At 43.2% G+C, this 22,500-nt stretch overlaps 1 protein-coding gene across 4 annotated transcripts in view; it reads right to left on the bottom strand.

Annotated features, from left to right (window-relative positions):
* Positions 1-17,178, bottom strand: part of LOC113802028 (organic cation transporter protein) — a 17,579-nt gene extending 401 nt beyond the window's left edge. Inside the window, exons 1-12 of one of the 4 annotated variants that reach the window (XM_070116656.1) lie at positions 16,819-17,178; positions 13,545-13,687; positions 12,144-12,362; positions 11,598-11,705; positions 10,923-11,181; positions 7,839-8,010; positions 6,300-6,426; positions 4,581-4,687; positions 3,189-3,403; positions 2,126-2,307; positions 1,323-1,492; positions 1-40 (exon numbers count right to left, since the gene is read on the bottom strand). The exon at positions 1-40 is cut by the window's left edge and continues 401 nt beyond it. In XM_070116656.1, coding sequence (XP_069972757.1) covers positions 1-40; positions 1,323-1,492; positions 2,126-2,307; positions 3,189-3,403; positions 4,581-4,687; positions 6,300-6,426; positions 7,839-8,010; positions 10,923-11,181; positions 11,598-11,705; positions 12,144-12,362; positions 13,545-13,682 — 1,737 coding nt within the window. In that variant the 5' untranslated portion in view covers positions 13,683-13,687; positions 16,819-17,178. The remainder of the gene's footprint in view (positions 41-1,322; positions 1,493-2,125; positions 2,308-3,188; positions 3,404-4,580; positions 4,688-6,299; positions 6,427-7,838; positions 8,011-10,922; positions 11,182-11,597; positions 11,706-12,143; positions 12,363-13,544; positions 13,688-16,818) is intronic. The other 3 variants (XM_070116655.1, XM_070116657.1, XM_070116658.1) reach the window with 3 other exon arrangements.
* Between the last annotated feature and the right edge of the window lie 5,322 nt (positions 17,179-22,500).

The raw sequence follows: 22,500 nt of genomic DNA, 5'->3' as shown, positions 1-22,500 counted from the left end.
CGTTCTTCCTGCTCCGTCGCCAGCTGAGATCTTGTTCCTCCTGAAAATATATGTAAATGTACTGCTGACCTGCTGGTATAAAAACACATCTTTCCTATAATTTCATTTGTTTTTATAAGATTCACCTTCCTATGAGGGAGAAGAAAAGATGATAGCGGGGATAATGGTAATGATAAAACAATGATGATGATAGTGGTAATTTTAATGATGGTAATCATAATGACAATGAGAATTATGGTGATGATGATGAAAATAATAATAAAAATATTAATAATACCACTACGAATAATAAAAACAATAATAATACCACTACCAATAATAATAATAATAACAATAATAATAATAATAATAATAATAATAATAATAATAATAATATCGATAACAATAACAAAATAGTAACAATAGCAATGAAAAGAACGATGATAATAACAGTCCTAGTACCAGTGCAGACAAGCGGCCGGTTTGTTCAAATTGTGCGAGTCCCAACCCAATGAACATTCAATATACGGACATGCACATACACGGAAATGAACCAGTCTATCAGTCTAGACATACATAATTAACCAGATAGATGGCTAGATCAATGTATATATATATATCCGTTAAATAGATCGATATGAATTTATTTCTGCGTATATGGATGTTTCGTGTATCCGAATTGTTATTGGGTCGGGTACCGCTCAAATTTAACAAACCGGCCGTATAACACAACCCCCCCCCACCGACCCTCCCGCCCCCACCCAGGACCCTCACCTCGCGCAGGGGTTGTGGCAGAGTCCCTGACCGGCATATAACACCACCCACCCCCGCCCTCACCCCTCCCGCCCTCACCCCAGGACCCTCACCTCGCGCAGGGGTTGTGGCAGAGTCCCTGACCGGCATATAACACCACCCACCCCCGCCCTCACCCCTCCCGCCCTCACCCCAGGACCCTCACCTCGCGCAGGGGTTGTGGCAGAGTCCCTGACCGGCATATAACACCACCCACCCCCACCTCACCTCACCCCCACCCACCCCGCCCTCACCCCCTCCACCCTCACCTCGCGCAGGGGTTGTGGCAGAGTCCCTGACCGGCATATAACACCGCCCACCCCCGCCCTCACCCTCACCCCACCCGCCCTCACCCCAGGACCCTCACCTCGCGCAGGGGTTGTGGCAGAGTCCCTGACCGGCATATAACACCACCCACCCCCGCCCTCACCCCACCCGCCCTCACCCCAGGACCCTCACCTCGCGCAGGGGTTGTGGCAGAGTCCCTGACCGGCATATAACACCACCCACCCCCGCCCTCACCCCACCCGCCCCCACCCCAGGACCCTCACCTCGCGCAGGGGTTGTGGCAGAGTCCCTGGCCGGCGAAGAAGCTCTCTCCCTCCTCCAGGGTGTCGGGCAGCTTCTCGCTGAGCGTCTCTGGCAGCAGGAGGCACGCGAAGCCGCCCGTGACCGTGATCACGCCCAGCACCACGTACGGAACCGCCGGACCGAACTTGGACTGGCGGGGAGAAACGGGTATCGGGTTGGTGGGGGGTTCGTTGATGCAAGTGTTTGGGGGGGAAATTTTTCTTCAAGAAGGGTATTTGGGTTTTGTGTGTGTGTGGGGGGGGGGGGTTGTATGTATGTGTGTGGGTTTTGTTTGAGAGTGTGTGTGTGTGTGTTGTGTGTGTGTGTGTGTGTGTGTGTGTGTGTGTGTGTGTGTGTGTGTGTGTGTGTGTGTGTGTGTGTGTGTGTGTGTGTGTGTGTGTGAGTGAGTGAGTGAGTGAGTGAGTGAGTGAGTGAGTGAGTGAGTGAGTGAGAGAGAGAGAGAGAGAGAGAGAGAGAGAGAGAGAGAGAGAGAGAGAGAGAGAGAGAGAGAGAGAGAGAGAGAGAGAGAGAGTGAGTGAGAATGAGTGAGTGTGTGTATGTGTTTTTTTTTTGTGTGTGTATGTGTGTGTGTGTGTGTGTGTGTGTGTATGTGTGTGTGTGTGTGTGTGTGTGTGTGTGTGTGTGTGTGTGTGTGTGTGTGTGTGTGTGTGTGTGTGTGTGTGTCTGTGCGTATGTGTGTATATATATGTCGGTGTGTATGTGTGCATGTGCACTACTTTGTATTTTCATGTATCCAATTATGAAATGCCACTGAAGCTCTTACCAAATAAGCAATATACGGCGAGCTGAAGCCACACAGGAAGCCCACAGTCTGCATGGCGCCGATGCCCTGCCCCCGCGCCACCGTCGGGAGCACCTCCACAGGGTACTGGTGCCCGATATCCATGGACATCGTGATGAGGAACCGCCCGATGAAGGCCACGACCATGATGGCCAACGTGTCGTCTGGAAAGGAGATGTACGTCAAGGAGGCTCAGGTTCGTCTCCTCGGTGCCATGGGGGAGTAAATAGAGCCGTAGGAAAGCAGGTGTGGAGAAGAAGAAGGAGAAGAGGAAGAAGAAGAGGAGGAGGAGGAGGAAGAAGAAGAAAAGGAGGAGGAAGAAGAAAAAGGAGAAGGTCTGTGTCGTCTCCTCGGTGCCATGGGGGAGTAAATAGAGCCGTAGGAAAACAGGTGTGGAGAAGAGGAAGAAGAGGACGAAGAGGACGAAGAAGAAGAAGAGAAGGAGGAGGAAGAAGAAAAGGAGAAGAAGAAGAAGAATAGGAGGAAGAAGAAGAGGAGGAAGAAGAAAAAGGAGAAGGTCTGTGACGTCTCCTCGGTGCCATGGGGGAGTAAATAGAGCCGTAGGAAAGCAGGTGTGGAGAAGAGGACGAGGAAGGAGAAGAGGAAGAAGAAGAGAAGGAGGAGGAAGAAGAAAAGGAGGAGAAAGAAGAAGAAGGAGAAGAGGAAGAAGAAGAAACAAAGGAAAGAAAAAATATGTATATACAAATACTTTAGCGCCAGGTAAGTTGTTTTGGCAGTTAAGTTTGCCACCTTGATATCATGTATTGCTAAGGACGTTACATACAGATCTCATTCTTGTTTAATATAAGACGGATGAGATGCATATTTGTATTGACATAACATTTTGAGATGTTTCGATGAAATAAAGCGAAATAAATTCTTTATTTTGTTGCAGACAAGTTACAAATCAGCCAACATTTAATTGTTTTGGAAACTCTCCCTCTCCCTCTCTCCCCCTCTCTCTCTCCCCCTCCCTCCCTCTCCCTCTCCCTTTCTCTCCCCCCCCCGCAACGTCCCCGAGGCCCCCCCCCCCCCGCACCCTCACCTTCGGGAATGAAGGCGATGCAGAGGCCGGCCAGGCCGCTGAGCACGAGCGACCCGACGGTGGTGTGGCGGCGCCCCAGCCACTCGGTCGCCAGCATGGTCGCGAAGTCCGCCGGGAGCTCCACGAGGCCGGCGATGGTGAAGCTGACGAAGACGTTGTGGCCGATGTTCTCCGTGTTGCGCGTGTGGCCGTCGTAGGCGACGAAGAGGGTGCACCTGGTGGGGGGAGGGAGGAGGGAGGGGGGGAGCTGAGGGGGGCTGGGATGGTGATGGTGGAGTCGTGGCGTTGTCGGATTCGTGAGATTGAGGGATCAGAAATGTGCACACATACACATACACACACACACTCAAAAAAAAAAAAAAAAAAAACTAATGACAGAAATAAAATAAAAAAAAAAAAAGCACACAAACACACGAACAAACACACACTCACACAAATACACACACACACACACACGCACACGCCCACACACACACGCACACACACACACACGCACACGGACCCACACACACGCGCGCAAACACACACACACACACACACAAACACACACACACACACACACACACAAACACACACACACACACACAAACACATACACACAAACACACACACACACACGCACACGAAGACACACACACACACACGCACACACACACATGCATACATACACACAAACAAACAAACACACACATACACGCACACAAACACACACACACGCGCACACACACACACACACACACACACACACACACACACAAACAGGGCCATAGCGAAAGCGACGAGGAAGGCGGTTGTAACGTCTCAAATTTCCCGCCAAAAGGGCGTGGTTATTAGGTGCGGTCATATTTAAATTTAGTCCCGATATAATAACGGTTAATTATTGGTATTGTTTCGTACTTTTCATAACTTCATTTGCGCTCAGTTGGAATTATTCCAATTTCTAGGAATTTGCCGACAAATACCGGTTTTGGCTTCATTCGCCGCCAAAAGCCTGCTCCGTGGGAGTTGTCACCCCCCCCCCCCCCGTACCCACCTTTCGCGACGGTGCTGCTCTCAAAAATACATACACTCACGCGCGCGCGACACACACACACACACACACACACACACACACACACACACACACACACACACACACACACACACACACACACACACACACACACTCACACACACACACACACATGTGTATGTATGTATGTATATATATATGTATATATGTGTGTATGTGTGTATATGTGTATATATATATATATATATATATATATATATATATATATATATATATTATATGTATGCATGTATATGCTGTATACATATATTCATATATACTCATAACTAAACGTCCTTATTCATGACCACGTAAACCCAAGCAAATCAAGTGAGTCTTACCACATGATAATAAGGACGATGTACCGCTTTCTGAGCACGGGCGTCTTGAAGAGATCGAGCACTGTCACTTTCTGGTGGGACGTCTTCCGCTGCTTCTCGCCAAAGTCCTAAAGAAAAATTGATATCCAGCTAAAAAAACAACAACTAAAATACTAGAGTAATCCATATCCTCGCCAAAATCCTAAAAAAATATATCATATCAAGCTAAAAAAAAAAAAAAGACTAAAAAACTAGAGTAATCCATATCCTCGCCAAAATCCTAAAAAAATATATCATATCAAGCTAAAAAAAAAGACTAAAATACTAGAGTCATCCATATCCTCGCCAAAATCCTAAAAAATAAATATCATATCACGCTAAAATTCTAAAAAAAAATAGAGTAATCCATTACATATTCTTCCCAAAATCCTAAAAAAATATCATATCAACCTAAAATGCTAAAACAAAACCTAGAGTAATCCATCACATACTCTCACCAAAATCCTAAAATATATATATATATCAACCTAAAATGCTAAAAAAAAAGTAGAGTAATCCATTACATATCCTCGCCAAATTCCTAAAAAATATATTAAACTAAAATTCTAAAAAAATAGAGTAATCCATTACATATTCTCGCCAAAATCCAAAAAAAAAAAAATATATATATATATCATATCAAGCTAAAATGCAAAAAAAAGGAGTAATCCATTACATATTCTTACATTCTTACCAAAATCCTAAAAAAAAAATATCATATCAAGCTAAAATGCTAAAAAAAAAAGAGTAATCCATCACATATTCTCGCCAAGATCCTAAAAAAATATATCATATTAAACTAAAATTCTAAAAAAAAGGAGTAATCCATTACATATTCTCACCAAAATTCTAAAAAAAATATCATATTAAACTAAAATGCTAAAAAAAATTAGTAATCCATTACATATCCTCGCCAAAATCCTAAAAAAATATATATATCATATCAACCTAAAATGCTAAAAAAAAGTAGAGTAATCCATTGCATATTCGCAAAAATAAAGAATACAATGTGCCAAATAATCTACTTTTCCATCTCGCGTTGAAATCACTGGGCGAGTCGAGCACCTAACGCGTCTCCCAAATAGTTCTCCAGACAGACGTTGCCAGAGTCAGAGTGAATTCAGAAGAAATAGAAAGACCTTAAAGTACCTTAAAGCCCTGAATGTCCCTTAAAGTCCTGAACTTACTTTAACGCTCTTTATGTAGCTTAAAGCCCTGACTGTCCCTTAAAGCTCTGAATAAACCCTAAAGCTCTGAATGTACCTTAATGTCCTGAATGTACCTTAAGGCTCAGAATGTACCTTAAAGCCCTGACTGTCCCTTAAAGCTCTGAATAAACCCTAAAGCTCTGAATATACCCTAATGTCCTGAATGTACCTTAAGGCTCAGAATGTACCTTAAAGTCCTGACTGTACCTTAAAGCCCTGATTGTACCTTAAAGCCCTGAATGTTCCTTAAAGCCCTGGATGTACCTTAAAGACTTAAATATACCATAAAGCCCTGAATGTACCCTAAAGTCCTGAATGCACCTAAAAAGCCCTGAATGTCCCTTAAAGCCCTCAATGTCCCTTAAAGCCCTCAATGTCTCTTAAAATCCTCAATGTCCCTTAAAGCCTTGAATGTACCTTAAAGCCCTGAATGTACCATAAAACCCTAACTGTACCTTAAAGCCCTGACTGTACCATAACACCCTGAATGTACCTTAAAGCCCTGAATGACAGCAGGAGACAGAGGCTTCCGGTTGACTCTGGCGACGGTCTTGAGGATGGCCACCGTGCGGTCCACTCGCCCCCGGCTCAGCAGCCACCGCGCAGACTCCGGCAGAGCCCTGTGGGGAGTGTGGATGGTTGTGATTCCGGTTGTCTTCGGTACGTACATTTTTGGGTTACTATATTTTGGTATTTCACTTTTGTGTATATATGTGGGTGTGTGTGTGTGTAGTGTGTAGTGTGTGTGTGTGTGTGTGTGTGTGTGTGTGTGTGTGTGTGTGTGTGTGTGTGTGTGTGTGTGTGTGCTGGAAGTAAGAGACGGTTGTTAATGAAAATTCACGTCCTTGAAATATTCGTTTCCTAAACTGAGCGAGACTGACCCTCTGAGGGCGGGGAGGCAAAAGGGGCGGTAGGGGGGCGACAGGAAGGCATTAGGAGCAGTATTTTTTTCATTTACAAATATGCTAAATAAAAAGGTTTCCTAAATTATATGTGCAATACAGCTCTGTGTTTAATCTTGATGCTTTCAATTTGAAGCCTGTGAAAAGGGTGAGGGTTCGCTTATGTGTATGAGGGGGCGGATCTAGTAATCCCCCAGAAGCCAAGAGGACGTCAGCCTGGAAATGTTTGGGAACCACTGGTCGAGAGGAACCGTTGCGAGAATTAACTTATCGTGACGTGCTCACCGCATAAATGTCTTCAAACACCATTTTCCCATCGAAGGTTAGATATCCTGAAATGAGGATTCATTTAGCATCAAAAAATCTAATGTCATCAGATTATGAGATTCCTCAGTATAAATAGTACACATACATAAAAGTTATCTGCAAAAAAGAGAATATAAATATAATGTATTATTCCTAGCCTCTAGTTACAAGAATTTCCCTTGTCCAACATTACATTTCTGACACAAGAAGAAAATAAATTTGAATAAAATTATGTGCCTTAAGCAAAAACGTAAACAGTCGATTCCGCTGGCATCCACGAACGGGCGGTGGTGCTTCTCGGTTTGATACCACGGCGTTTGGATGGCTGGATACCAACCCATTTAACATCAAAATTTTCCATCGTTATCTGCAGGTATTGTATCCATAGCTTTACATCAGCGGTTCCTAAAACTTTTCAGTGACGGAACACTTAACTCCATCCTTTCTGTGACACCCTTTTCTTGAACGGCCTCCAACACTACCCAACGCTAACTTGCCGTAACTATAATGTACTGACAATATACAGAAATAATAATGATCTACATAATGATCTATTACAGAGTATATTATAACTTATTAATAATAACATGTGGGAATTATGCACTGTATAGAAGAGACATACATAATTATATACACAATCTAGCAGCTCCCCAAGGAACTAAACTTGGGACCACAGACTCGATGGCGCCCAGTTTGGGAACCGCTACCTCACACATCACCGCTTTCAACAGTCATCGACCATGCAAAAACGACCTTTCCACTGGCCCCCATCTTAGCTACAATCCCCGCAATGGAAACAGGGCCAACACCACTGATATACGAACCATATGAAGAAGATGGTGAGGAACTGAGGTGCGTGGATGGCCAAGGCGAAGGTGGACCAGTCGGCCAGCCACCAGGCCAGCCACGGGAGGCCGCACATGGACCCAGTCAGGAACACCATCACGGGCGCGTTGGCCATTACGGTCCTGTACTCACTCGACACGTACTCTTGCGCTACGGACAGAATGGCTGTTTAATATCCCTTTAAGCAGTGTGCGAATAAAAATATGTTCTATGAGTAGTGTATCCTTCGAATTTGAAGGATACATACAAAACATTTTTTTGCGGTAGATACAGCTGATTTTTTCGTCTTTTTTCTTAGAATGATATTTGTATTTGAAACAAAAATCACAGTGAAATTAAACAGAGCACATTGAATAGGAATTCAGTGTGAAAACACTTTCTTGCACTGTGAACTGAGTGTATTAGTAAGGGGGTGTGACACTAGCACTATTTCCGTGTTGTTTTTCACGTTTCCGTGTCTTGCTTTGTTTTTCTTGGTACTGCTGGCATATTGGCCAAATGCGATAATTTCCAGTCAAACGATAATTATCGTTTTCGTTGGCAAATTTTTCGTTGGCTTTTTGGTTAAAATCGTAAGCTATAAATAGATAATAATGCAAAAAAAAATCTATATACAATATAAAACGATTCAAAAAACAGTCTAAATTGTAAATAATATAAAAAATGGCCAAATTCTCTCTTAAAACAGATAAAAGTTGGTAGCTACCTGCTCGCCTGTTTGTTTACATTTGTGTCCGCGTTTCCCCCGATCAGCTGACTTGATGGGAGTAGTAAGAATACGCTCTTATTTAACATTATACATTCGTTGTTTCGCATTAAATCGTCGCCACATAGCCAGAATAGCGTCTATCATCGCCAGAGCCTGTGCGGGGGTTGGAACCATCTTTCTGTGTTTAGAATTTTGGTCGGATTGTTTCCGTGGTTCTCGTCGCTAGTGTGACTGCGCGAGCCAAAATGACCACGATTTCTGTGGTATACCAGCGTAAAAATGCAATGCGGAAAAAGTCCAAATGTGACACGGCTTTTACTTCATCGATTTGATATCTATTCCGAACATATCCAAAAAATGAATTTGCGGAAACACAAATTCAGTGCTAAGAAATATAATGCAACTGTAATGCTACACAGATAACTGCCAACGACTGCACTAGCAAGCACTCCGCCTGGCTGCTAACCGGTATGACTTTAGTTCGACAGGAGTGACTCCGATAGCAGGACGTGACAGGCATTCATTCAACGAGGATAAGATTATTTTTCCTAATTTCATTTCTGCCTTTGCGGTTTTAGTTTTAAATCTTGTAGGAATTTTACGGTTTTAGTTTTAAATCTTGTAGGAATTTTACGGTTTTAGTTTTAAATCTTGTTGGAATTTTACGGTTTTAGTTTTAAATCTTGTAGGAATTTTACTGTTTTAGTTTTAAATCTTGTAGGAATTTTACGGTTTTAGTTTTAAATCTTGTAGGAATTTAAAGTTAATATCGTTGTTCCTACTTAACTGATTCGTCACCTTCCTATTTAAATAATTTGTAGATCACATAGAATTACTATTCCTCCTACATGCGATAATCTAACAAGTAAAGAATATAATGATGAGGTTTCGAGTGATTTAATTTATCAAATATTTACTCTGGATGTATATGACAATTATTCTTGTGAAGCTATATTTATTACCAACTTTTCGTTTAGTTGGGAAGCCTTCGTCAGCGGAAGAAACAGCCGGAGGTTTCCCTTCGACTGATCACTCAGCAGGACAAACAATTCGCTCTCATCACAGACGCCCAAAGAGCCCCTCTCCCCTCCCCCCCCGCACGTTTTTGTTTTATGGTTGTGTTTCATTTTATCTTCATCACCGTCAATGTTATTATAACGAATTTGTTTTAGTCCAAACCCTTAACATTTTTTTTTATTCTCTTCCACCCTGTTTTGTCCATTCTCGTAAATTGGATTATTTACATACGTATATAGGCAGCTCGCTCGCGCAGGGGAGGGAGAGAGAGAGAAAGAAAAAGAGAGAGCATAAAAGAAAGAAGAAAGAAGAGAGAGAGAGAGAGAGAGAGAGAGAGAGAGAGAGAGAGAGAGAGAGAGAGAGAGAGAGAGAGAGAGAGAGAGAGAGAGAGAGAGAGAGAGAGAGAGAGAGAGCACCCGCACTCACTGAGCATGTATCCGACCATGAGCACCCGCACTTACTGAGCACGTATCCGACCATGAGCACCCGCACTCACTGAGCATGTATCCGACCATGAGCACCCGCACTTACTGAGCACGTATCCGACCATGAGCACCCGCACTTACTGAGCATGTATCCGACCATGAGCATCCGCACTTACTGAGCATGTATCCGACCATGAGCACCCGCACTTACTGAGCATGTATCCGACCATGAGCACCCGCACTTACTCAGCACGTATCCGACCATGAGCACCCGCACTTACTGAGCATGTATCCGACCATGAGCACCCGCACTTACTCAGCACGTATCCGACCATGAGCACCCGCACTCACTCAGCACGTATCCAACCATGAGCACCCGCACTTACTCAGCACGTATCCGACCATGAGCACCCGCACTCACTCAGCACGTATCCGACCATGAGCACCCGCACTTACTCAGCACGTATCCGACCATGAGCACCCGCACTTACTCAGCACGTATCCGACCATGAGCACCCGCACTTACTCAGCACGTATCCGACCATGAGCACCCGCACTTACTCAGCACGTATCCGACCATGAGCACCCGCACTTACTCAGCACGTATCCGACCATGAGCACCCGCACTTACTCAGCACGTATCCGACCATGAGCACCCGCACTTACTCAGCACGTATCCGACCATGAGCACCCGCACTTACTCAGCACGTATCCGACCATGAGCACCCGCACTTACTCAGCACGTATCCGACCATGAGCACCCGCACTTACTCAGCACGTATCCGACCATGAGCACCCGCACTTACTCAGCACGTATCCGACCATGAGCACCCGCACTTACTCAGCACGTATCCGACCATGAGCACCCGCACTTACTCAGCACGTATCCGACCATGAGCACCCGCACTTACTCAGCATGTACCCGATCATGAGCATCTGTTCGAAGGTGAAGCCCACCAGCAGGCGCAGCGCAGCGAACATCGCGAACGAGTTGCTGAAGGCAGACACGACCCCAGCGACGCCTCCCAAGATGTTGGTGAAGACTATGAGCGGAAGCCTTCCCCACGCGTCGGCCGCCCATCCCAGCGTGGGCGTGCCGACCATGGAGCCCACGAAGAAGAGCGACTGAGCCAGCGCCGGTCGCCAGTCCTCGTCGCACACCCAGTCCAGCTGGCGAGAGGCGGGTGGTCGTGAGTCGTCATTCGCTGATTAATTAAATGTTCAGGTGAATTGTGTGGATCTGAGCTTTCAAGACGAATATTCTTGGGCGCCTTGAAGGGAATTTGACATTTTTTTTTTTTCGTAAAAATGCTGAAAGTTTGGGATGATTCTACGTTTTGTTTGTGACTGATGATGCATCTTTTCGTTACAGATCCCTTAAAAATATGTATTCCATTTTTGTTTTTTATCATTTACTTATTTATTTAGTTATTTACTTTTTGCACAGCCCACACTTTTTCTATACAAAATAATCCAAAATTGTATACAAACTTTCCTCTGTACCTTCAACACACAAAATGGGATAGCTATCAATCAAAAAAAGATACTCCTACAACTAATAGTAATAATGACAAAGGCTAAAATACCTGAGAGGTGATGGTCGGATAGTAGAAAGAGTAGTTGTAGGTCCATCCGTAGGTGCAGGTGGTATGTGGCCAAGATGGGTCCGGCCACGGCGAGTCACTCTCCAGAATCTGAAAGGAACAGAATTGCTATTATTATAGTACTACATTATTATATACTCTTAACTATAGTATTATTCAAAAGCCCTTTGATTCTTGAGGTGAAAAAGCAGCTGGCATATTAGATATGAAAAGTATATTCTGCAAAAATTGATATTTCAATTTTTTAAATACTGATATACTGGCATTATTATATAACTATATTATTATTCAAAAGCCCCTCATTCTTGAGATGATAAAGCAGCTGGCATTTTAGAAATTAATAATATAGACTGAAACAAATATATTTCAATATTATAAATGCTGATAGAGGAATAGGAATGAAAAGAATATATATATTCTAAAAACATATATATTTCAACACTATAAATACTGATAGATTTGAATCAAAAGTCAGTCAAGAACTTCTTAACTGCCTTTCCACGAGAGGAAAACTTCCCTGAAAACTACCTCTGTGAAGTTAACATCGTATCTGTAGCAGGAGAGGAATTCCTTCCCGTTGTGGTGCCTGGGGATGGTAAGGTTCTTGAGCTCCTCCTGCGTGAGGTTGAGGCCCTCGAGTTCCGGAGGGGCGCGGCACCAGTGGGGCGGCGTCAGCGTCATGAACAGCTGGCCGAAGTAAACACAGCAGCACAGCACGCACAGGTAGCACGTGGCGGCGAAGAGGATCTGTGGAGAAGCCGCGAGTTGAAATGAAAGACAGAGAGAGGGAGGGAGGAAGGGAGAGAGAGAGGGGGGGGGGAGGAAGGGAAAGAGAGAGAGAGGGAGAGAGAGAGAGAGAGAGAGAGAGAGAGAGAGAGAGAGAGAGAGAGAGAGAGAGAGAGAGAGAGAGAGAGAGAGAGAAGAGAGAGAAGAAAGAAAGCGAGAGAGAGAGAGAGAGAGAGCAGTTGTATGCACGTCGGGTTGATGGTCTGTCTACAAGTGATTGTGCTCCTCGGATGCGATTGTAGAAACAATAAGATCTATAGGAATTGCATCTAAACATTCCAAATATTGTCTTCGTAATGACCAACCTCCCAACAGCGAATACTGTCGAATATCATAAAGAATTTGACTTAATTATGATCATGAACGAATGCATTCTGATCGTCAGGTCATATGTGATCGTATTCTTAGGAAATTTCATTGTTTTTGAGCTTGATTTCTTATGCAATCACCAATCACCCTCCAACAGTGAATAATATCGTCTATTATTAAGAATTTGTCCTAATAATGGTGAAGTGAAAGGAAAAAAGTCAAGAGATTTATGAAATACATCAGCACAATTCTTTACATTCGCCGACTAACAGAACTGATTGACTTTATTGCGCATCTTTAGCAAGCAGGAACAGCTGCTCAGAAAAAACGTTAATCTATTGAGTAAAACCAAAACAGATGAAGCCTGGATCAACTGTATTAACTATTAACTATATCAAATGAAGCACAAACTAGCAGTGAGTATGAGTCGAAGTGACAGAGAAAAGAATATGTGTAATGAATTTTTAAAATGTCCCCTCACATCATTTCTAAAAAATAAAAAATAAAAAGTTCTAGGAGCACCGCCATATTGTTCAGCGCGGCCTTGCAAAGACGACCACGCTGATATAAAGGACATAAAATGAGCAACACCGCGGCCTTGATACCCCGGTGATATCTGTGATGGCAGGTCGTCCGATAAAAGGCTAACGATTGAGTGTCAGAAGCCTGCACATGATGCGTGATTATGACATTATCCGAAAGCAGGATGTGCCATTCAAATTTTGATAAACTGTTGTCGAGCGGTCCAGGCAGTTAAACAGTTTGACAGATAATTAGGCAGTTAAACAGTTAGCTAGCTATGGACACGAATGTTCAGCCGGACGAGATGCTCACTGACTGGTACCATCCGAAGCCGCCGATGTAGTCGAAGACGGAGTCGAAGTCGGGGATGAGGACGGCGGCTTCCTCGGGCGGCGGCGGCGGCGAGGCTGGCCGCTCGTCCGAATCCCTGGCGTTGCGAGTCTTGGCCATCCGGGCTGTCCGGGGAGAAAGGAAACGGATGTGGCTTTAATAACTTAATAATCGATGAAGAAGGAATTATGTTTTTTCTTCTTTTGTATTCATATATCCTACTGCTTCCTCACTATTTTCTTCCGTTTTTTCTAATTTTTATATCAGTTCTGCGATGTGGATTCTTTTTTTTAAATTTTTATTTATTTATCTATTTTATAATTTTTGTTTTAATCTCTGCGATGTGGAAGAAATAGTTTTTTTTCTCTTTTGCATCCTTATCTTTTAATGCTTCCTCACTATTTTCTTCAGGTTTTTATTTATTTATTCTATAATTTTTGTATTGGTGTCTGCGATGTGGGAGAAATTACCGTCCATCATTTTTTTTTATTATTATCTAATGCTTCCTCACTATTCTTTTCTTCCGCTTTTGTTTTCCTTTTTTTCCTTTTTGTATCAATTTCTGCAAAGGAAATGTGAAAAGCTGCAAAGATTTCAAAGGGAATAAATGCAAGATCAAAAACTGAAAAAAATATCAACCATTTGTATATTCACTTACTTTTTCTCCTTGTGTGTGTGTATACTGGCGCACAAATATAAATCCACACATACACACCTTCCTTTGTGTGTGTGTGTGTTTGTGTGTGTGTGAGAAATACAGACATATGAAGACTAGTTGCAAATTCTGAGTATAATATCCCAAACGGTCCATGTACTTTATTTTTCCGCAAAAATATATTTTAAGATTTCTTTGCTCTTGTTAATTTTATGTTCAGACTCATTTTGCGATCGATATATATATATGTGCAGCACACACACACACATATATATCTGTGCGTGTGTGTGTGTGAGTGTGTGTGCGTGTGCGTGTGCGTGTGTGTGTGTGTGTGTGTGTGTGTGTGTGTGTGTGTGTGTGTGCGTGTGTGTGTGCGTGTGCGTAATCATATCAAGGACAGATTACCAACCATAGCATGATCGCCGAGGAACATTCCATCTAAACCAGCGATGGCCATTTCCTTTCCGTCCCAACTATCATTTATTTACCATCGTATCACTATTACATCATCCGGATGTAAGCTATGGATGAGAGGGTCCAGCCGGGCGCAACCTAAGCGGAATTCGATCCCGACACCAGAGGTTCCGATTCCAAAACTATAACCATTGGACTATCGCAGAAGTCGGAATACATGTACGCATATTAGCCTTCGTAGTGTTCTATGAAACTAATGATAATTGTCATAACGAAGATAACAGTAAAAATATATGCATTCAATGTATTCAATATGTATTCACGTTTAAATTTACATCAGTATCCGTATTCGTGTCTACATATAGGACTATCTACACATTTTTCGGGTATAAATTCATAAGTATTGTTATGCATGTAACCATGTATAACAACCTATAATATTGTAATCTTCTGGCTCTCATTGTGTCTGCTTACACACTGGAGACAAATTCGCATGCACTTCCTGTATAAATCTCTAGTTCACCCTGAAAACATGACATTTTCTGTTTATATAAGTGAGCCTGCACATGCGAATATGCAACACATGTATGGAAAGTACAGCAAACACACTTAAATCCCCCTTTTTTCTTCTTCAAAAAGTTCAAAGCGTGCATATGTAATCCGCAAACAAGTTGAAATTCACCCTTTTCTTTCCCGTGACGGTGAAGAGAAAATAAAATTTAGTCTGCTTGTCATTATGGAGCGCCAGGATAAGGAGCAATGAGGACTTGTTTACGTTATTGCTCAAAAGTGGAAGGGTGAATCTCCTTCGCGGGACTGTGTTGCACTGGGGTAGCTGCTGGATGGGATATATGTGGGGTAGTTCCGTGGTTGGTGCGGAGTAGTTACGTAGTTGTTTGCGGTAATTGTGGGCTATGTGTGTGTGTGTTGGTAAGGGGCAGGTATGGGTTTATTTTTGGGGGTAATTGTGAGCCATGTATGCGCGGTTGGCATGTAGTTTTTTATGTGGGATTTTAAAGTCGAAGTTATGAGCCAAGTATGTGACGTTGGTATGGAGCAGTTATGTGTTATTTGTCTGTGGTAGTTCTGTGTGGTTTCTACGGGACAACTACGTGTTATTTGTTTGTAGGATTGAGTGGCAGATACGTGCGGAACCTCTGCAGCTGTTTGTAAGGGATGTGCAGCAGAAATGTGAAGGAATGTTGTAAAGAGGGAGGAAGTATGCAAATTACAAAAGAAGAGCGGATTGCGAAAGAGAGCGAATGAGGAGAAATACTAAACGGATGATGAATAGGAGAGGGAATGAAGGAAGAGATATTCACACAGAACGAAAGGGGGAAAATAAGAACGAAGGGAGGAAAGAGTAAAGAAGGGGAAACGAATACACAGTAGAGCAGAGATTACAGCAGGTGGCTTGTCGGGACCTCACTCGCGACTTGCTATTATTAACTGAAATCACTTAACGTTACTTAAGGTAATTACCTCGTGGAGATATAACCATGCCTTTGCTTGTGCAAGAAATATGTCTGCGATGTGACTGAGGAAATCTGCACGGCACTATACAGGTTTTGTCAATATGTATGTGAAGAAGGTAAGGTTTTATACTTCAGTAGAGACGCAGGTAGTAAAGCAGGAGGGAGCATAATGATAAATGTTTACGTTTTATTGTTACCATTATTGCTAGAAAGGAAGTTGAAGGGTAATCTCTATTATTGTCAATTCAGGTTCTATGAATGGTAGCAATCAGTTGTAGTTAGGCTATTAGACGGGAGTAATTTACCTTAATTTGGTGGACATTATACTGTAAATATGTAGTAAGCAAAAAAAAAAAAAAAAAAGATTTACATTATTAGCGTATATATCTTTAACTCTCTCTCTCTCTCTCTCTCTCTCTCTCTCTCACACACACACACACACACACACACACACACACACACACACACACACACACACACACACACACACATATATATATATATATACATATATATATACATAGACATATAATTACACACATACATAATACACACACACACACACACACACACACACACACACACACACACACACACACACACACACACACACACACACACACACACACACACACATATACATATATATATATATATATATATATATATATATATATATATATATATATATATATATATACAGGGAATCTACCTAGTAGTCAGCGACGAAGCAAACTCCCTCGACGCCGGGGCAGCCGACGGGGCCTTCCCGCTTCCCCCAAACGCGCAGCACTTCCCACGCTCTGCCTTTCCGCGCGGTTGTCCAAGCCGATGCACCTTCCAGTTTATCGTCGTGTTGCCTTCACTGCCCGAGGAGAATACGCAACGACCCGGCTATTCCCTCGTGCTACTCGCAGAGGCAACAGTCCCGGCACATTCACGAGCCCTTCCTCTTGGCGCACTTACCACTTAACCACCTGATGCTCGAGTGTGTAAACCCGAGCGCGCCCACCACAGCCACTGCGGAGGCTCATGCTGTCTCGACTGTACCTTTGCCACTGCTCGTCTGCCCGCTCGCTCCGGCCGGGGCGCGCTCGATACTCCTTGTTGAAGGTCAGGAGAAGAGGTGTGTGTGTGTGCTTGTTTATTTGAGTGTGTGTGTGTTTGTTTGGGTGTGTTTGTTTGCGTGTGGGTGGGTGTTTTTTAGTGTAATTGTGTGTGTGTGTGTGTGTGTGCGTGTTTGTTTGGGTGTGTTTGTGTGTTTGTATACGTATTCGTGAACTGGTCTTTGTAAGATAGACTGTAGATGAGAGATAGTAATGCACTGCGTGTTACTGCCGTTTCCATAAGCGCTAAGAAATGTACTGATAATTTTAACTTTATGGATCTTGGTTCCCTAAAAGTGTAAATCAATAATTTAATGTAGCCTTTCAAAATTATGGCATAATGATGGAATGAATAAGAATAGTAATCTCTGCACACACACACACACACACACACACACACACACACACACACACACACACACACACACACACACACACACACACACACACACACTTCGGTGGCGTTCCCGACGTAGACGTAAAGTCCTCGCGCGCTCTACCTCTCGCCATCCTCCACATCTGAACTGTTTTAAGTGTTTTAAGCCATATTATGATTTTACAATGTTTTAGGTTGATTATAAAGTCTATTTTATTGATAGCGATAGAATGGGAATACCGATAAAGGAGAGAACAACAGCAATCCGCCTCGGAACAGAAAGAGACGAGGATAAATATGATAATAAAAAGTTTAGTGCAAGGATACTCGTCATGGGTAAAACTCGGGGTGAAGAGTTAAGGTTTTCGGACAAAATGGGCGCCATTACCACGAATCTCCTGTGAAGACATTAGGTCGGTTTGTTAAAATTATGCCCGGCCCGACCTCAGTGACATTCATTACACGCACATAAACACAAATAAATGCACATCTATCAGTCTAGATATACATATCTACCTTACAAATAGAAGAATTCGTGTTTATTTGATAGATCGATAGATATTTATTTCTGTGTATATGGATATCTGTTTATACCAAGATTTTAAACCCTCGTAATTAGCAAACCCCTAATTATCAGAGGCGGGGCTTCCATGGTGGCACGGAGGGCACCTGTCCCCCCCCACCTCTACAATCTGATTGGCCATCCTGTGTGTCCCCCTAATGGTCACTGACTCGTCGTAATGGCCCCCTGTATATAAAATGTGACCCCCTCCCCCAATTTATTGTTGTCACCCCCTGTGCCCCCCACCAGAAAATTCTCTGGACCCGCCCCTGCTAATTATGGACGAAATAATCTGCCTAGCAACGATGTACATGGAAATCCCGGTGGTTCATGCACGGGGAGTCGCAAAAGCTCTTGTGTTTGCGTGAGGGACTGAGTGAGTGATCGTTGTGTGAACGAAAACTTTCCGAAATTGAGATGAAACTCGTACGTCAGCTGATGTCGGCCACTTAACTAAAAAGAATTTCATAAGAACGAATTAATTCTAGGAATAAAAGACATCGCGAATGTACTTCATTTGTACTATATGATTGAGGGTTAGAAAATGGGTGCTTAGGATCGACAAGTAAAAGTGGGAAAGGAAAATAAAAAAAGAGATGGTGAGGTCGTCAGTTTTTAGATTGACAGCACGAAGGGGATGGCCACTTGCCTCTCCTTTGGTTATTTGATTTCGTAATTTTCCTTAGTTTATCCTTGATTTATTATGCGCTCATTTCCGTCAAATAAATCTAAATATCTATTATATGCCTAAGAGTAAAAATATCATATACAGAAGGTATGGATGAGAACGAATATCTTCACAATACAAGAGATGTATTTGGCAGGTTTCGATTACATCTTCGTCAGAAATACATCAGAAATATAATCGAAACCGGGCAAATACATCTCTTGTAATGTGAAGATATTCGTTCTCATTCATACCTTTCCACAATTGTCAACATGAATACGGTTTATCATATACGAGCTGAAAGGGTGGTATTATTCACACGGGAGGAAAATAATTATGTATTTATGAAAGGTAGAGTAGAGCAGGTGTGTGTGTGTGTGTGTGTGTGTGCGTGTGTGTGTGTGTGTGTGTGTGTGTGTGTGTGTGTGTGTGTGTGTGTGTGTGTGTGTGTGTGTGTGTGTGTGTGTGTGTGTGTGTGTGTGTGTGTGTGTATGTATGTATGTATGTATGTATGTATGTATGTATGTATGCATGTATGTATGTATGTATGTATGTATGTATGTATGTATGTATGTATGTATGTATGCATGTATGTATGTGTATGTGTGTGCGTGTGTGTGTGTGTGTGTACACGTACATCGCCAGAAATAATTCCACCGCAGTATGCACACGCTATACCCTCGGGGCCTCAGGCTGGTGCGTCTGTGCTGCCCTCTGAGCGAGCGTTTCGCGGCCCCGAGAACCGCGGCCGAGAACCCATTGGCGCAATTGCTCTTCCGCGAAATCTGATGGAGATTTTGCATCCTCCGATCGCGGGGAATCGACGCCATCAAGTGCGGGAGTGACGAGAGTGCCCGGCCAGCTTTCTCTTCCTTTCCGATTATCAAAAGGAAATACGCCATCAGACGCTGATTGTGCAAATAGAGGCGATTGGGCCGTCTTTCTATAGACCTTCCCGATCTTCATGATGACTTCCTGCTCCTGTCTTGAAAGCAATTGCATTCTGGCGCAAAATAGATTAAATGTGGATAGATAATAGAATATAAATAAAGCAGAATCGACGAGAAATCATCAGCCTGTCACTCATAATTAATTAATATCACCACCATTACTACAAAGCAATATGAACCGAAATCTCCTTGCAGAAGCACAGCTGGCCACGTGACCGAGGTGTGGGTGGGGTCCAAACAGCTGCCCACTCACTCACTTATTCACTCACTCACTCATTTACTCATGGCCTTGGGGTCTCCGCCGGCCGTTTTGTGCGTGACTCGTAAATCATAAGATTTTATAGGATTCAGCACTTCCCTGTGTAAAGTTCGTGTGTATATCAGGATTACCTTCTCTCTCTTCTCTCTCCCTTCCGCCATCTTTGTCGCGTCTGCGGAACTACGGAACAAATGGACTCGAAATGTCTCTTTTTTCCTTCTTTGTTCTGAATCATTGATTATGGTAATGTTCTTTGTCCATTTTTCCCCTTTTTAGTAGTATTTGTGCATCGTATATAGTTCCGTCCAAAATTGTCATATTATTCCGTCAGTCACCACCATGATTTCAGTGCCTGGAGGGTGAAATTCAGAATAAGCGAGAGACAGACAGACAGACAGACAAAGAGAGAGACAGAGACAGACGGAGAGTGAGAAGTGGGGGAGAGAGAGAGTAAGAGAGAAAGAGGTAAACAGACAGACAGAGTGAGAAGTGGGAGTGAGAGAGAGAGAGAGAGAGAGAGAGAGAGAGGGACATACTGAGAAAGATAGAGAGAATGAGATAGAGAGAGAGACTGGTACAGAGGTAGAGATAGAAACAGGCATACAGACAGATAGAGAGAGTGAGAAAGAAAGACTCAGAAACAGACAGACAGTCGGACAAACAGAATGTATTGTCGTGTGGGAGGAATTGAGAATGAACAGGAGAGATTGGGGAGAGAGAGAGAGAGAGAGAGAGAGAGAGAGAGAGAGAGAGAGAGAGAGAGAGAGAGAGAGAGAGAGAGAGAGAGAGAGAGAGAGAGAGAAACAGGCAGACAGAGACAGAAACAGACAGACATATAGAGAGACAAACAGAGATCGAAAAGTGAGCGAGAGAGGGAGAGAGAGAAGAAAAACGGAGGCTATCACGAGACAGAAATTAAAAGACAAAAAAAAAAGCATTTTCCTCCAATACATGAAGACACGACACACAATAGCTAATTCCAGTTAACCATCCAATAACCTGTAAGTCCCTATTGCAAAACCTAAGAAAACCATACACCACTTATCCTCTAATACCACATGTATCTCACTCGTATTGTTGATATCACAAACAAACAAGCAAACGACAATATAATTATAATTTATTAGCTCAATTCTTGTGGTTCTATTCGCTAAGCAGAAGCGTAATTCACATCATCATACCTGCAATAGGGTACAGTGTATGGAGTCACGCAAAGCTATAAATGTTAGTTTATTTGTGCGTTTTGTATTGGTAAGGTTGTAGGTGTCTGCTTGTAGTCACGTTTAATATGCTGAGTGTGATTATTGTAGCATGATTTACTATAGTAATCTAATTGAAATCACAAACACAGAAAATTACAGTACGGTTATGTTATGCCGGATGTGTCAGCAGCTTGTCGAGCTAATGTGTCGGAAATTACAACGTTCTGTAACATCACGCATCACAAAGCTGCACAAAATAGCCAGTAGTTTAGAAAATGAATCTGTGAAATAACCGGATCTGTTTTATTTATAGAACAGTACTCCATGATGTTGCAATTCCGGTTATTTTGTTCATCATTATTGCTAACGCGGGAGAACACTATTTACAGTTCACGTGTTCACTATGTGGAACTTTTTCTCTTCTAATTGATGACTAGTCAGAGGAGCGAATGGAAGTCCGTGAATGGCCATTAACCGGCTGGCATTCACAAACAGCCAATGGCGGCCGGAGATAAACTAGTCACAGACGCACGGTGGCACACACTGCAGCGTCACGTCGCGCGCATGACCGCCCCCCCCCCCCCCCCCCCCCCCCCGGCCGGGTGTCAGCCATCCTCTCCCGCACGCGATGTGAACATGCGTAAAACCGGCGGTGGCGCTCGAGTCCCTCCGGGCAGATGGCGCCACCCAACCGCCCACGCCCCCCCCCCCCCCCCCCGGCCTCGTGGCAAGCCGGGCATCACGAAGAGGCGGGCTTGGCGGACTCGAAACGAGAACTTCAGTAAACACGAAGAGTTTCAATCGTCGAGCCATGTCCGAAATCAAAACAAGCAAGTTTCGTGTTTCACTTTCACTCATTCGAGCAGTTAGGGAGAGGTAGAATTCGGATGAATATAGGGTCGTAACAATTAGAAAATAGGTGCTACTTTTTCAAGAAACTGATAAGTTGGCGAATGCGTCCATGAGTATCACTGAATATGATAAATACTGTCAATCTATTAAGCTACATTCCAGCATTAAGAAGTTCGAAAATCTACATTTTTCTTTATTATTACGAATACTCCATTATTTCAGCCTGGACTTAAACCTACTCCCGAAAAGAGAACGACAACAAAGGAAAAAAACAACAACAGCAAAAAAACGCACAAACAAAACAAAAGAAAACTGCGATACGAAACAAAAACGTACAAAAACAAAGAAAACTGCGATACGAAACCAAAAACGTACAAAAAAACAAAGAAAACTGCGATACAAAAACCAAAAACGTACAAA

The sequence above is a fragment of the Penaeus vannamei genome, chromosome 39 (genome assembly GCF_042767895.1).
Source record: "Penaeus vannamei isolate JL-2024 chromosome 39, ASM4276789v1, whole genome shotgun sequence".
NCBI lineage: Eukaryota > Metazoa > Arthropoda > Malacostraca > Decapoda > Penaeidae > Penaeus > Penaeus vannamei.
The sequence above is the reverse complement of the archived record's forward strand: the minus strand, read 5'-3'. Positions and strand labels throughout refer to the sequence as shown.